At 47.8% G+C, this 17,616-nt stretch overlaps 1 protein-coding gene across 1 annotated transcript in view; it reads right to left on the reverse strand.

Moving 5' to 3' along the window:
- The window catches only part of IQCE (IQ motif containing E), a 95,729-nt gene that overhangs the window by 62,736 nt on the left and 15,377 nt on the right, over positions 1–17,616 (reverse strand). Inside the window, exons 7-8 of the mRNA XM_089682595.1 lie at positions 17,327–17,397; positions 14,626–14,739 (exon numbers count right to left, since the gene is read on the reverse strand). Of these exons, the coding sequence (XP_089538721.1) occupies positions 14,626–14,739; positions 17,327–17,397 (185 nt within the window). The remainder of the gene's footprint in view (positions 1–14,625; positions 14,740–17,326; positions 17,398–17,616) is intronic.

The raw sequence follows: 17,616 nt of genomic DNA on the forward strand, positions 1-17,616 counted from the left end.
GGTGATTAGTGCATTCCAGTGACAGAAACGTACAGTTTCCAGCCAACGGCAAGCTGCAATTGACCGATTGTGTACAATAAACTGACTTTCTGCTTCACAACCACTATTGTACGTTCAAAGAGTTAGATCCATTTACACGCTGGGTGGCGGTAATATTTTTTGGGTGATTAGTGCATTCCAGTGACATAAACGTACAGTTTCCAGCCAACGGCAAGCTGCACTTGACCGATTGTGCTAAATAAACTGACTTTCTGCTTCACAACCACTATTGTACGTTCAAAGAGTTAAATCCGGTTTTATTTTTGGGGTGCTTATTGAATTAAAGAGTATGTCAGACAACACGAAGAGGAGTGGCAGAGGAGGCAATGTTTCAGGAGCGAGCAGACGTGGCAGCAGAGGAAGGGGTCGAGGCAGCACTAGTCGCAGCCAGAGGCCAGTGCTCCCGGTGTCATCCAGCGGTCGTGTCTCCACCGACAACCCTGCCGTCATCGATTGGTTGACTCGGTCGTCTTCCTCTTCCCAGGTCACCTCTGACACCTACAGCCAACGGTCGGTGGGTACGTCAGACACAACCGTTAGTTGGCATGGCCCGGGAGCAAGCTCACTGAAATCACGTGTCCTCGACCTGCCCCTGTCCTTTGGTGTTCCCTCACCAAGCGAAGTATCGCATGCTGTGGGCTCAGCCCCACTGTACAGTGAGGAAGAGCTAACAGAGGGCGGTCAGGAACGGGGGGAGACATCCGCCTCTTCAGCAGCCAGGCGTAGAAGTACTGGCGAGGAGAGTGGCTCGGTAGCCGGTCTAGAGACAGGTCTGCCTCCTGACCCACACACAGCCGAGGGGGCTAGTAGTGACGCGGAGACCCTAATTGATGATGATGAGGCTGATCGCACTTGGCAGCCTCGTCGTCATCAGGCTATTGCTTCCGCATCATCAGGAGAAGAGGGTGCCAGCTTGGCAGCGAGCAAAACAGTCGGTGGGTTGCCCAGGAGGCAGCAGGGTCGCAGCAGTGTCAGTGGAGCCAAACGGCCACGGAGTAGAGCACCAGCTCCACTGCAGCCTACCACCACGGCCAGTAGTGGTGCCGGTGTGCACGGAGGAAGTAGCAGTCAGCCAGTGAGGAGTAGCGGGGGCAAAGTTTCCTACTCGGCGGTGTGGCAATTTTTAGTCAAGCCGCCCGAGGAAGTAAATGTAGCCGTATGTCGACTATGTGGCCAGAAAGTCAAGCGTGGCCAGGGGGCCAATGTTGGGACTACAGCGTTGCGTCAGCATATGCAGCGTCGCCATTCGGTGGCCTGGGAAAACCGTGATAAAGATACGGCGGTTCTGCCTGCCCCAGCCCCCGCTCCATCACCCGCTCCGTTACTTGCTCCGTCACCCGACGTCAATCGCCCTCTATCAGCCAGTCAAGGCTCCAACACCTCTGCTGAGGGGAGTTGTCGCTCGTTGGCATCTTCTGCTCGTTCAGATGCTCCTTCTCCTGCTACTCCTCTTCACGGATTCCCTCAGCAGTCTTTCTTGGAATCCGTTTCCAAGGGACGACAGTTTGCGAGCACGCACCCGACGGTGCAGAAGCTGAACGTCCTCCTGTCCAAGTTGCTGGTGCTGCAGTCCCTCTCTTTCCAAGTGGTGGACTCAGCACCTTTCCGAGAAATGATGGCTTGTGCCGAGCCGCGGTGGAGAGTGCCAAGCCGGCATTTCTTCGCCAAAAAGGCAGTGCCAGCCCTGCATTCACATGTAGAAGAGATGGTGGGCCAGTCTTTGAGCATGTCGGTCTCTGCCAAAGTGCACGGCAGCGCCGACGTGTGGAGCTGTAACTACGGTCAGGGACAGTACATGTCATTTACGGCCCACTGGGTGAACGTGGTGCCGGCACAGCCGCACCAGCAACTTGGACAGGTCACGCCGCTTTTGCCTCCACGTTTGCACGTCCTTGGTCCAGCAAAGATGTCCGCCTCTACCACCTCTTCTTCCGCCGTGTCCTCAGCCGCCACCCCCGTGCCAAGTCCCATTACCCGACCGGCATATCACATGTGCAGGGCGCAACGGTGTCACGCTGTGCTGCACCTGGTATGCCTTGGCGAACGTAGTCACACAGGGGAGGAACTTCTGAGTGTAATGAACAGAGAAATCGACAGATGGCTGTCTCCGCGCAAACTGAAAATCGGAACCATGTTGACCGACAACGGAAAGAACATGGTGTCTGCTCTGCGTCAAGGAAGGTTGTGCCGTGCGCCATGCATGGCTCACGTGTTCAATCTGGTTGTCAAGAGGTTCCTAAAATCCACCATCCCACTGCAAGACATCCTTAAAATGTCACGTAAACTTTGCATGCATTTCAGCCATTCCTACACCGCAAAGCACACCCTCCTTGAGCTGCAGCGGCAGAACGGAATTCCACAGCATCGCCTGATCTGCGACGTTGCAACAAGGTGGAATTCAACCCTACACATGTTAGACCGCCTTTACGAACAGCGAAAGGCCATCCCCGATTTCCTGATGTTACAAGCGGATAAAGGTACTCCCCTGTATAACTTAGATGTCAGCCATTGGCAGCTCATGCGTGACACCTGCCGCTTGCTCAGGCCCTTTGAGGAGGCCACGCTATTCGTGAGTCGGCAGGACTATGGAATGAACGACGTCATTCCTCTGTTGCACGTCCTGGAACAAATGCTGTTAACAATGGCTGGTCAGGGTGCGGTAGACGTGGCGCACAGATCTCAACGCCACATGACCCCTGTGGGGGCAGGACAGGAAGAAGAGGAGGAGGTAGAGGAGGACATTGGTGCTCAGGAATTATTGAGTGAAATGGGTGGTTTTTCCACTCAGCGGACAAGAGTGGAGGAGCAGGAGCATCTGGTAGAGGAGGAGGAGGAGACAGAGGACCCAGACGCACCGTGGCAGTATGCTGTGGAGATGGAGGCAGGGAGTCCCTCGCATTCCTTGGCACAAATGGCCTATAGCAGGGGTGTCCAAACTTTTTTGGAAGAGTGCCAGATTTGATGAAGTGAACATGTGCGAGGGCCGACCATTTTGCCCGACATTCTGATGAACCATTAAAATTAAATGCAAATGAACTATTTTATGCAAAAGTTTATTGAAAACGGCATACTTTTCATTTTGTGACTTGGATGACAAATCTAAACAGGTGTTAAATCACTCTGCCAGCACAGGGAGAAGGAAAGCCCAAATCTCGCGAGATCTCGGAGGTCGCGAGATTTGGGCTTTGTTTCTCCTTGCACTGTCTGATGACGTCAAGCGATCCTGAGCACCAATCCATTATAGCCCAAATTGATACCGTATTTTTCGCTCCATAAGACGCACCTGACCATAAGACGCACCTAGGTTTTAGAGGCGAAAAACAGGAAAAAAAAATTCTGAACCAATGGACTGCAGACATAGTACAGGAGATGACCAGAGACTGCGGACACAGTACAGGAGATGACCAGAGACTGCGGACACAGTACAGGAGATGACCAGAGACTGCGGACACAGTACAGGAGATGACCAGAGACTGCAGACACAGTACAGGAGATGACCAGAGACTGCAGACATAGTACAGGAGATGACCAGAGACTGCGGGCACAGTACAGGGGATGACCAGAGACTGCGGGCACAGTACAGGGGATGACCAGAGACTGCGGACAGTACAGGAGATGACCAGAGACTGCGGACACAGTACAGGGGATGACCAGAGACTGAGGACACAGTACAGGAGATGACCAGAGACTGAGGACACAGTACAGGAGATGACCAGAGACTGAGGACACAGTACAGGAGATGACCAGAGACTGCGGACACAGTACAGGAGATGACCAGAGACTGCGGACACAGTACAGGAGATGACCAGTGACTGTGGACATACTACAGGAGATGACCAGAGACTGCGGACACAGTACTGGAGATGACCAGAGACTGCAGACACAGTACAGGAGATGACCAGAGACTGCGGACACAGTACAGGAGATGACCAGAGACTGCGGACACAGTACTGGAGATGACCAGAGACTGCGGACACAGTACAGGAGATGACCAGAGACTGCGGACACAGTACAGATGACCAGAGACTGCGATGACCATTCACAAAGCGAAGCGCATGCGCAGTGGGCACTTGGCTGTCACAGAAGCCAGCGCGGGAAGACTGTGCAGTGCTGGAGCGAGGAACAGGTAAGGCCCTGCAGGAGACAACAGCTGAGCGGCCGGCCCGGTATTCTGACATGGTGGCGGCAGAAATACCGGACCGGCCGCTTTATACTCGCTCCATAAGACGCACTGACATTTTCCCCCCTTTTTTTGGGGAAAAAAAAGTGCATCTTATGGAGCGAAAAATACGGTAAATGGTAGCCCCAGTAGTAATTCCCTGCGCACCACCTGGGATCCCTCGGCCCACGTTCCGGACCCCACAGATGAGCTGCCCAATATATAACTTACGGCCCTCCACTAGCGATTCTGCGAACGCCACTGAGGACTCCAGGGATCTGTTGAGCGGGAATTGACGTCATCAGCCGGCACACAGAGAAGGAAAGCCCAAATCTCACGAGATCTCGGACGTCGCGAGATTTGGGCTCTCCTTCCTGTGCCAGCTGATGATGTCAAGAGATCGCTGGAGTCCTCAGTAGCTTTCAGGGAATCACTACCGGGGGCCGTAAGTTATATATTTGGGTAGCTCACCTGTGGGGCCGTTTCAGTCCGGAACGCGGGCCGCAATTGGCCCGCGGGCCGGACTTTGGACATGCCTGGCCTATAGCATGCTCGGTTGCTTGCGTAGCGACAGCCGAATAATAACCATCAGACAGAGGGATGAATTTTGTCTGTCCACCTTGTTGGACCCTCGCTACCGTTAAAAAATGGTGGCCTTTTTCACACCTGCTGAGAGGGAGGCCAAAATAAAGTACTATAAAAACCACCTATGTAGTCAGTTGGTCTCTGCCTTTCTGCGCCAACGTCCATCCTCAGACACTGTGGGCCCTGTGCGCTCGCGTTCCGCTGCCATGGCAGCAGGGGAGGGGTGGGGTGGTAGGAGCAGTGGCAGCTCCACCAGCAGCGGCTGCCTCAGTCTGCAGTCGATGATGAGTAGCTTTCTTCACCAGCGCAGTGAGGAAACTACTAACCAGCCGCAGCAGCATCAGGTGGACCTGGAGCAGGACCTCAAACAACAGGCTTGGGCCTACTTGGACAGCACCCTGCCAACCGAGGTAGACAATCCCCTTGACTACTGGGCAACGAAACTTGACCTTTGGCCCCAACTAGCTGAATTTGCCCTTGAAAGGCTGTCATGCCCGGCCAGTAGCGTGGCATCGGAGCGCGTGTTTAGTGCGGCAGGAGGTATTGTAACTCCGCGGAGGACACGACTGTCCACCCAAAGTGTGGAGAGACTCACGTTTGTGAAAATGAATCAGGCGTGGATTAGTCTGGATTTCAAACCACCAGTTCCTGACACAACTGACTAAATCCGCCATGAATCATGCCCCAAACATGTTATTAGGGACAAATGGAAGACCTCCACCTGATCCGTACATTTGTATATATATTTTATTGAGAGGCTGCTGGTCGGCCGACTCATGTTTTGCACATTTTTAATGACTTATACTCTGCAGGTTGGGCCCCTCATGAATTGGGGTTTTTCAATTATTTATACTTCGCTGGACGACCGTCACATGAATTGAACCTTTTTAATGACTTATACTCTGCTGGTCGGGCCCCTCATGAATTGTTTTTAAATTATTTATACGTCGCTGGACGACTGTCACATGAATTTAAACTTTTTAATTATTTATAGTCGACCAGTTCCAGACCGATGGAATAGCAATTTTTTTAAATATTTATTTGACACGTGTTGTCCATCTCATCAATGAGGTGGACTGTTTATTTATTGGCCACGGTTTGGCCCCCTCCTGTTTCTTACATTGTTAACTTGTTGTATCGGTCACGGTTTGGCCACATGTTTGGTTGTCTTGTTAAGATTTTCTGTAATGTACACAGTTACGCTTGACTTGTCGACTTTCCACAATCTACTAAGGTATAGCATCGCATCAAAGTTTTTTTTTTTTTTTTTTTGGTCTAAACCATTTCTTATAATGTCAATTTGTAGGATACGCCGCTGTAAGGCGACCTACTTTTTTGTCACTGTGTAGACATCTATTTATAGGCCGATGTTTGGCCAGAAAGATATATTTAGTAATAACCTAGCCGTTCAAGCCGCTCACTGAACACCTCGGGAATTGCTTTGTATATCTGTCGCCTTAGGGGCCGCTGTCTGGCGACATAATTTTTTGTCACTGTGTAGACATCTATTTATAGGCCGATGTTTGGCCACAAAAATATATTTAGTAATAACCTAGCCGTTCAGGCCGCTCCCTGAACACCTCGGGAATTGCTTTGTATATCTGTCGCCTTAGAGGCCGCTGTCTGAACAGCTCATGAATTGCTTTCTATATGTGTCGCCTTTGAGGCCGCTGGCTGGACAGCTGATGAATTGATTTGTATATATGTACTTATTGTCCGCTGTCCGGACAGCTCATGAATTACTTTTTGTATATAGCCTTCCAAACCACTCTCAGAATAAGTCATGATATTCATGCTGTGTATAGCCTTATAGGCCAATGGTCAATCAAGTCATGATTGTTATAGTGTGTATAGCCTTATAGGCCGCTGTCTTTACAACTTTATAATTCCATGCAGTATATAGCCCTATCGGCCACTTTCTGGCATCCAGTTGCTGTAGCCCCCATCACCACACTGTGCCACGGGCCCCTGTACCTCCTTCTCATACTGCTGCCAGATCCATCCTCTGCCATGTGCGTCTTTGTCGTCTGCTCACGCTGCTGGGTTCCAGTTTTAAACCTAGGCCTGTGTATGGCTTCCGAATACTGCTGCCTCCACCGCCACCCTGCGCCATGTGCCTCTGTCGTCTGCTCACGCTGCTGACGGCTTCCGCTTTTTAACCTAGGCCTGTGTATGGCTTCCGAATACTGCTGCCACCACCGCCACCCTGCGCCATGTGCCTCTGTCGTCTGCTCACGCTGCTGACGGCTTCCACTTTTTAAACTAGTCCTGTGTATGTCTTCCGAATACTGCTGCCTCCACCGCCACCCTGCGCCATGTGCCACTTTCGGGTCTCCTCACACTGCTGCCAGGTCCATACTGATTCATGGCCCACTGTACCGGCTCCTCATGAACGTGGTTCAGCGGGTTTGCATCACTTAACGGCAAATCGTTGACAAATGCTGGGACGTTCAGTGTTGTGCGCATTAAGCCAGACACCAAAGGGCAGCACAGACCTGTTATTACTCGCTCAAGCATGGCTGAACAAAACCAGTCTCTACCACAAATTGGACCCAGACCTGCCCAGGGTCTCGTAACTAGATTGCACGGAGGAGTAGAGTCCGTTATCGGAATTAAATACACAAAACGCCACACCAAAAAGAGTGGCCAATTCCAACACTTATTCCAGAAAGAGGAACAACCCGTTTCATATACGGCCCGTAGACGTTTCATGTCTGCCACATTCAGTCGATTTAAGACGCAAGCTCCACTTCCTGTGGTCTCTGACCGTCGATATACCTTTAAGTGTCAGCTTTGAAGCTATATTCCCTCCGGAGCACTGACACTGGTGCCCTTCCGTCAACATGCCTTTAAGTTTCAGTTTTCAACCATATTCCCCACAGAAGCCAAACTCTTGGGTATCCCAGAAGCTGCTCAGTGGGTCAGGGCAATAAAGCTCCCGGTTCGCAGGTTGTTCCGTCTTATGGATGGAAGTACGACGGTATATGATCTTCTTCGCACCCACGGCATTACCTCATAAAATTTCTGCATTGCATCTGCAATCACAACGCTGACTTCCCGGATCGCCACTCAGCCATTGGACTCTTGATAGTCGTCTCCCCACACTGCTGCTGGGGGGACTTTTTAACCTAGGCCTGTGTATGGCCTTCAATTGAAGCTGCTTCCGCTCCGCCACTCTGCCATTGGACTCTTGATAGTCGTCTCCCCACGCTGCTGCTGGGGGGACTTTTTAACATAGGCCTCTGTATGGCCTTTAATTGAAGCTGTTACGCTCCGCCACTCTGCCATGGGCCTCTTGGGTATCCCAGAAGCTGCTCAGCGGGTCAGGGCAATAAAGCTCCCGGTTCGCAGGTTGTTCCGTCTTATGGATGGAAGTACGACGGTATATGATCTTCTTCGCACCCACGGCATTACTTCGTAGAATTTCTGCATTGCATCTGCAATCACAACGCTGACTTCCCGGATCGCCACTCAGCCATTGGACTCTTGATAGTCGTCTCCCCACACTGCTGCTGGGGGGACTTTTTAACCTAGGCCTGTGTATGGCCTTCAATTGAAGCTGCTTCCGCTCCACCACTCTGCCATTGGACTCTTGATAGTCGTCTCCCCACGCTTCTGCTGGGGGGACTTTTTAACCTAGGCCTGTGTATGGCCTTCAATTGAAGCTGCTTCTGCTCCGCCACTCTGCCATTGGATTCTTGATAGTCGTCTCCCCACACTGCTGCTGGGGGGACTTTTTAACATAGGCCTCTGTATGGCCTTCAATTTAAGCTGCTTACGCTTCGCCACTCTGCCATGGGCCCCTGTACCGCCTCCTCTTGCTGCTGCCAGGTCCAGAGTGTGTCATGGGTCCCTGTACGGCCTCCCATTGCTGCTGACTTCATCGCCAGACTCTGCCATGTGCCACTTTCAGGTCTCCTTACACTGTTGGTGGGTTCCATTTTGTGATAGGGTGCTGTATGGCCTTCCATTGCTGCTGCCTCCACCGCCACCCTGCGCCATGTGCCTCTGTCGTCTGCTCACGCTGCTGACGGCTTCCGCTTTTTAACCGAGGCCTGTGTTTGGCTTCCGAATACTGCTGCATCCACCGCCACCCTGCGCCATGTGTCTCTGTCGTCTGCTCACGCTGCTGACGGCTTCCGCTTTTTAAACTAGGCCTGTGTATGGCTTCAGAATAATGCTGCCTACACCGCCACCCTGCGCCATGTGCCTCTGTCGTCTGCTCACGCTGCTGCCAGATCCATACTGATTCATGACCCCTGTACCAGCTCCTCATGAACGTGGTTCAGCGGGTTTGCATCACTTAACGGCAAATCGTTGACAAACGCTGGGACGTTCAGTGTTGTGCGCATTAAGCCAGACACCAAAGGGCAGCACAGACCTGTTATTACTCGCTCAAGCATGGCTGAACAAAACCAGTCTCTACCACAAATTGGACCCAGACCTGCCCAGGGTCTCGTAACTAGATTGCACGGAGGAGTAGAGTTCGTTATTGGAATTAACTGTGAGGGACTTTTAAACCTAGGCCTGTGTATGGCCTTCAATTGAAGCTGCTTCTGCTCCGCCACTCTGCCATTGGACTCTTGATAGTCGTCTCCCCACGCTGCTGCTGGGGGGACTTTTTAACATAGGCCTCTGTATGGCCTTCAATTTTAGCTGCTTACGCTCCGCCACGGGCCCCTGTACCGCCTCCTCATGCTGCTGCCAGGCCCGTAATCTGCCATGGGCCCCCGTACCGACTCCTCATGCTGCTGCCAGGCCCGTAATCTGTCATGGGCCCCTGTACCGCCTCCTCATGCTGCTGCCAGGTCCAGAGTGTGTCATGGGTCCCTGTACGGCCTCCCATTGCTGCTGTCTCCATCGCCACACTCTGCCATGTGCCACTTTCAGGTCTCCTCACACTGCTGGTGGGTTCCATTTTGTCATAGGGTGCTGTATGGCCTCCCATTGCTGCTGCCTCCACCGCCACACTGTGGCTCCACACTCTGGTTTTGGCCCCGTGACTGCCCAAATGAGTGAAGTGTGCGGTGATTCTAAGATCGACGGCACTCATCTGCATGTCATACTGACTGACAGTATTATTTCTCTTCCCCAGCAGACTCCAAGGGCATTTAAATTAAAGGTACAGTGTTCTGCACTAATATAAAGGCTCTCTGAAGCCTAGAAACACCCTTTTTATAAGTTAAATTCGCAGCGAATATATTCGGCACGAAGCGAATTTAATCGGCGAATTCGGCGAATCAGCCGAACCGAATTTTTGAATAATTCGCTCATCTCTAATAAGAACCTCAGAATTCACACAAAAGAAGGCACCTTCATTAAAGGCTACTGTACACTATATGGCCAAAGGGTTGAGGACAACTGACCATCACATCTATATGAACTTGTTGGACTTCCCATTCCCATGAGCATTAAAGTGGTTCTAAAGCCTTAAGGTTTTTCACCTTAAAGCATTCTATGCATTAAGGTGAAAAACTTTCTATGCTGCAGGACCCCCCCCCCCCTCCACCATTACACTTACCTGAGCCCAATCCAGTCCAGCAATGTGCATGAGAGCAGTGGCTCTCCCGCTGTCTGCCTCCTCCATAGGCAGATTGATAGAAGCGCGAGCCATTGGCGCCACCTGCTCTGTGTCAATGGAGCAAGCCTGCACGGGTGCCCCCAAGGAACGTGGCTTTCCATGGGGGCACCTGCTGAAGAGGTGGAGCTTTGAGCACCAGCTTGGGGACCCCAGAAGAGGCGGATCCAGGCTGCTCTGTACAACACCATTGCACAGAGCAGGTAAGTACATGTTTGTTATTTTAGTAAAGAAAACAACCTGCTCTCTTTTGGGAAGCCTGCTCACATGGCTTAAAGCAGTATTAAAACCAAAAAGTAATATATTGCAGCTTACAAATCCTTAAATGTGGTAGCTATATTAGTGTTCTTTTTTTGGATTTTTTTTCCTTTATTTCACCTGATGCTCCAGCCAGTAACACACTTCCTTTCTTAGGGTGTCTGTGTTCTGGATGATGAAGTAAAGCAGACACCTTTGGACAACAACACTGCCAATCTGGGGAGAGTTGTGTTAGATTTGGGTGGACTTGACTAAGAAATAAAGCTGAACTCCAGCTCACACTTTCTAATCACTTACAGCAAACAGCAAAGGTTTTACATAAATGAATATAAGCTGAAAATTTATAAGGATAAGTTCACCTTTTGAAGAAAAATAATAAATGTACATTTTTTTGCAGAACATTGGGCCCACAATCAGCAGACCATGGGTGCAATTAAAGGCTCCTGCAGACTATCAGGACAGCTGTCTGCCCGTACCACCCATACGGGCAGACAATTACATCCTAGATGTTCTTAGTTAATCTGGTTGAAAAAAAGACACAAGTCCATTAATTCAGTTCAACCAACAGAGAGAAGAAAAACAAAAACACACAAAAACTCCATATACACTATCCAATACTTACAGTTGATCCAGAGGAAGGCAAACCCCCCCCCCCAAAAGAGCATGATCCAATTTGCTTCAGAGGGGAAAAAATCCTTAATCCCCCAAGAGGCTGCCCGATCCCCCCTCCCTGTGACAGCAGTATGGGGAGAAGTTCCCTGTACTAGATGTCACTTTTTGAAACAGCGTGGCCATGCGGGGCTCCACCTACACAGCCATATCATTAATTCACATTCATCATTAGTTCTGTGAATGATCGAACTACAAGTCCCAACAGCCGTTGCGGCTATCGGTTTGTAGTTCTCAATGAACTACCATGGTGCTGTTGATCGGGATGTACAAGCAAGCAGATACAAATGACAGTTTGCAGGAGTCCTGCTGCATGGAATCAGTGATCTGCTGATCACTGGTGCAATGCTTTCTAGGTTCAAAAGAAAAAAAAAAAGTAAATGCACATTTTTTTTTACCTGCGAAGAAAAAAAAAAAGCCTATTTATTTTTTATTTTTTAAAAGTGAACTTATCCTTTAAGCTTATGATCTACCAGAACACCCAGATCCTTCTCCACCATTGATTTCCCCAGTTTTACTCCCCCCTACTATGTAACTTTGAGCAGGAAGATCAATGAACTACGAGAGCGCTCATCAAACACCCTAGTAGTTCATTGAGAATTATAAGCCATCAGCCGCAATTGCTGACAGTACTTGTAGTCTATTCATTCACAGAAAACTGTGAACGAATGACGCGGTCGTGTGGGCAGATATCCCCATCCCAATGTCACAGAGCTGGGAGCGCTGGCGGCAGGAGGTGGGCACATATAAGCATGTTACACCCTAAATATGGGTGTAACATGTAACATGCTCCTAAAGGTGAACTTATCCTTTTAGTGCCCCTGTCAATGGCAAATGGTTTATGTCAATCCTCTAACTGCTACTTTGTCTAGACAGCTGGGTCTGTTAAAGTACATTTAAATAAAAATGTCAGGACAGTGCAAATACCCCTAAAATTACCCCTTTTTGGAAAGTAGACATCCTAAGGTGACCTCATTTTTTGCCACAATTTTTGGAAATGAAGAATCATGCTGGTATTAAGGGGGTTAAACACTGAGCTTGGTAATGGTGCAGTAGATACATTAACCTCTTGCCCGCTGCCCTATAGTAGAACTAATGCTACAGTGCAGCAGGGCTGCACAAAATCACGTATACCGTATATACTCGCATTTCCTCCATTGACGGCTAGGGATGTCAATCACCGGATCCTGGCCGGAGATTCACCGCTGGCACCCGGCGATTGCTGTGTAGAACTGACAGGGGAGAGACCTGTGTGAAAACAACACAGACCTCTCTCCTACCAGCAAAGACACGCTGCTTTGTATTTCTCTGTACAGCACAGAAATATAAAGCAGCATGTCTCTGTACTAAAATAACACACAGCACACACTGTAAAACACACACAGCACACAGTTAACCCTTTGATCACCCAAAAGTTAAACCCTTCCTGCCCAGTGTCATTAGTACAATGTCAGTGCTTTTTATTAGCACCGATCACTGTGTTAGTGTCACTGGGGATGTCAGCGGCAGTTAATCAGTTTCCACCCAGTGTCAGAATGCCCTCTGCAGTCCCGCTATAAGTCGCTGACCACCGCCATTACTAGTATAAAAAAAAAAAAATCTAGTATATATATCGCCATGTGTAGATAAAATTTTTTATTGGATATGTTTTATAGCAAAAAAATCCAAAATATTGTTATTTTTTTAAAATTGTCGATTTTTTTTGTTTATAGCGTAAAAAAATAAAAAAACACAGAGGTGATCAAATATGGCCAAAAGAAAGCTCTATTTGGGGGGAAAAAAAAGGACAAGAATTTCATTTATGTACAGCATTGCATGACGGCGCAATTGTCAGTTAAATAACGCAGTGCCGTAGCGCAAAAAATGGCCTGTTAGGAAAGGGGGGGGGGGTGGTAAATCCTCTGGAGGGAAAGTGGTTAATGTACAGGTCTTTCAGAGCGGGTGGAAAAGGTGAAGGGGTAAATATACAGATCACTAAAGACAAACACAAATACTCCTGCACTTGGGGGTGAACTCGGCAAAGGCTATAACTCTGTCCTGGCTGTCCTGGATGGCTCTGGGGAAAAGGCAAGACCTCGAAATGCATTAGGCTGTTGGAGGTCCAGGTTTCCTATTATGTGAAGCTATGCAATGTGGACTGGACAGCGCTGTTCTTTTTATGATGAGATCTTGATTTACTCGTCCTTTGTGAATATAATACTTATCTTTTTATCAATACAATTGTGTTTAAGGTAATGCACTAGGCTGGTGTGCACTTTGTTTGTTTTCTTTTAAAGATCACTAAAGAGACAGACTGGAGATAATATGTGCAGGAGAAGAGATTAAAAGGGTTAAAAAACAAGCCCAATGTCTGTGATACATTCAATGTTCCCCATTCATAAATTACTAGTCTCCTTCTTTCCACTGCTGTAAGAGGAAGGCGAGGGATCATTCAGATAAACAATAACGTGATTGTTGTGATGATCAATCACGGCGATCACATGGTACCCAGGCCCTCAGATAGGCTCAGCACAATGTTTCTGTGTACCAAGCCATCTAATGGTGCTTGGTACTCAGTGATTAGCAGGTGGAAATGTCACACAATGGGGTTAATTTACTAAAGTGCAAAATTATGCACACTTCTGAATAGAAACCAATCAGCTTCCAGGTTTTACTGCCAAAGCTTAATTGTACAAACTGAGGTTACAAGCTGATGGTTTTTATGCAGAAGCGAGTCGGATTTTGCACTCTCCAGCTTTAGTAAATAAACTCCAATGGCTTTTTATCTATTGTCATTTATAAGCAGCACTGGGTAAATACTGGGCTGCCAATCCACCCCACTGACAGCTGAAACATTGACGCATGGTTTTCACTACTAAAATACCGCAAGACTTGATAAAATAACTCATGCGGTATTTTAGTAGTGTTTTTTAGTGAACTCAAACGTTTTTTTTTTAAATGCTATGCAGTATCCTACCGCATACTTGGATGCGGTAAGATACCACTTGTGAATTGTGCCCAAAAGCTACAAAAGTAGCTCTAAAACTTTTTTGAGCTTCAGGCGACTTGTAGTGGAGATGTGAACCATCTCCATAAAAAAATATTGATTTTTTTTCCCCGAGTGTTTTGGAGCTTCAAGCTTCGCGCTACAAAACGCTCAGGTGTGAATACAGCCTTACTGCCAGAAGTAAGGAACACCCTACAAAGTCCAGGTTGTCATGGCCAGGAAGGAAATCATGCTGTCATTTCTCAAAGCTCACTAAGCTTTTAAAGAGCAGTCCTGTCAGTTCAGCAATAGAAGATTGCAGATTAGAGATCATATGAACCACATGATGTGGGACAACATTATTTTACTCACTCTGGAGGGATCCAGCAGCTGTTCAATTTGACGATCTTTTCTGTTATTTTCTTCTTCCAGCCTCCGAAGTTTTGTTTTCATGATGTCATTCTCAGATTTATGTACTTGCAGAGTCTTAAAAATAAACACGCTAAAACTAATACACGAGAAATACACATAATAATCATGTGCTATGATAGAATTTGAAAGGTATAAAGTATAATATACACACAGCACAAAGGTCACTTTACCAAGTCTGTGTGTTCATTTTGATAGATAATTTTTTTACACAGGTCTACATATGAGATAGCACCCAAAAGTCAGCTTAGTACTCAGTTCAGCCCCTTTCCTCACCTGCAGGACAATATTCCTTCAGGGCTCCAGAAAACAATGAGATGACCCAACTGTTTATTCAGCGCAAATCTGTTGTTGGCAGAGAACACAAACTGACTCTGAACCTACTCTGCAAGACCCCCTAATGCCACATAGTTCCCCAGCTATGCCTGATTCACAGCTACAAGGCCCACACTTCTGGGTAAGGAACTTCCTGACTCTTCATTCGACTCCCATGATGCAATGCTCGGTGCTTTAGAAACCAACAATATTGGGTGTAACTGCAGGGGTGTGGAAATTTTGAAATAAATACTTGTCCAGGGACTAAATCCGTGCCCCAATCTACTTGTCCCTCATGACAATCTACTTGTTCAGATAAAAATAATACATTTTACCCAAAACCATATTTAAAGCTGCTTTAAAGTGGAGCTCCACCCAAAAGGGGAAGTTCCGCTTTAAGCCCTTGTCCCACACTCCCCATTAAGGATTGGCATCTTTGGGGAGCGAGTACCCGAATTTGACAGGTACCCGCTCCCCACGTCCACTGCGATCGCCTGGACAATCGGAAGTGGAAGTTGCCCCCCCCCCCTAGACTTCTGGGACACATGACAGGTCCCAGAAGACTACGGGGCCATTCTCGCGCATGCACAGTGGAAACCCGGCTGTGACGCCGCAAGGTGTCACAGCCAGGGTGCCCACACTGAAGATGCCAGCGGCAGGGAGAGAAGACGGCCGGTGAAACCAACGGTTGTGAGGACACCGCTGGACCGAGGGACAGGTATGTGTCTGTATTTTAAAAGTCAACAGCTACAGTTTTCGTAGCTGCTGACTTATTTATTTATTTTTTTTTAAGTGGAACTATGCTTTAAGGAATGTCTAGGGCTTTTAAAAACAAAAGGGGCTTTATAGCAACTTAAACATTTAATGTTTTTAACATTGCGCTGTATATCTCCTCCTCACTGCCTGTCTCCAGCACCACACCCGCAGACTAGCAGGGAGGGGAGAGACCTTGCTGTGTAATGAGCACCGATTGGATACTCATCAGGAAAGGGGAGTATCGGGCTTTTACTTTATTCCTCTCGCTGCCAGAGCCGTTTTTTGCAGGTTTTTTTGCACACGTTTAAAAAATCATTTAGTGCCTGAAGATTACACAAAACTCCAAAACATGATATATTTTCTGAAATCAGAGACCCTAGAGAATAAAATAGTGGTAGTTCCATTTTTTTATGTCACACGATATTATCACAAAGGTCTAAGAAAATTCAGTAAAAAATACACTTAAGTTAATTTTAGGGCACAAAAAGCAATAAATTATCCAATTTTGTTGTAAAATATAAAAAACGAGGTTGTATCGAGTAAATAGATATCCAACATGTGAAACCTTAAATTTGCGCGCGCTTGTGAAATGGCAACAGAACTTAGTACCCTATATTTTCTATAGGTGGCACTTTTAAAGCCCCTTATAGTTCATCATTTTAGCGTTACAGAGAATGTATTGTGCTAGAATTAATGCTCTCATTCTAGCGTGCGCGGCCATATGTAACTTGTGTATCACAATCGTCATTTTCATGTGAAGGTACCCTAGCGCGTGCTTTTACGTCTGTACATATGTGAGAAGGGGGGCCTTGAAAAAAGTTTTTTTGGGGGGGGGGGTTATATGCTTGGGTATAACTTACATTTTTTTACAAATAAAAATTTTTTTTACTTAACTTTTTTTTTTTAAATCACATAGGGGACAAAAAGTCCCCTATGTGATGATTTTTGGTGACAGGTTCTCTTTTTTGAGACATCCAGGGTCTAAAAGACCCTGCATGTCTAACCTGTGCTCCACTGCATGTAATGCAGTGCACATCACACCGCATTACATTCTTTCCCGGCCTCATTGGCCGGGAATCTGTCAACGGGGACCCGGAAGTGACGTCACATCAGTTCTGGGTCAAGACAAGAAGGGGAAGGGAGCGGACATGTCAGCTTTCTTCCCTCCTCTAAACTGGCATACTGCCGGCACTCACTGAACCAGTCGTGGGCCCGCAGATGGGCAAGCGGAGCCCGGGTCAAATAGCGGGCAGGGGGACAGTGGCTGGCACTGTGGGCTGTGTGGAAGCAATCGGGCGACAGTGCTGCCGTCAGAATGTTTCCACCTGACAGATGAGCCCTGCTCCGGGCAAAGGCAAAAAAAAAATACCTGCCCGGCGCAACATGTCCCGGGCAACCGGAGAAATGAATGGAACATCCCTGAACTGTATCATTAGGTGGGACTAACAAGGCTGCAACTACAATATAAACATAGAAAACATAAAAATGCTTCAAAAGTTTGAATCTTTATTTTTTTTAAATGCACCAGACAGGACAGACAAGGTAGATGAATTGACATATCAATCCTACATACCTTCTTCAGATCTAAGATCTCATCATACATAACCTCCTTCTCTTTAAAGTCTGGTGTTCCCGGGATGTAACCTGTCAGTTGTTAAAAAAAAAAAATGAATTCACATCAGACATTTAGGATGTAGAACATACAGACATTTAGGGGGTTAGTCTACCTGTTAGTTTGGTTAGATGCCAGTGAGTTTAACTACTCAATAGCTTCTGTAACAATGAGATCTCCTTTTCCATATTTCTATATGCAGCCACCTTCTGTTGTCAGTTTGGGGGCATCTTAAGCATGACATACACACA

The sequence above is a fragment of the Staurois parvus genome, unplaced genomic scaffold (assembly GCF_062004578.1).
Source record: "Staurois parvus isolate SC_StPar_1 unplaced genomic scaffold, SC_StPar_1.0 ptg000018l, whole genome shotgun sequence".
Taxonomy (NCBI): domain Eukaryota; kingdom Metazoa; phylum Chordata; class Amphibia; order Anura; family Ranidae; genus Staurois; species Staurois parvus.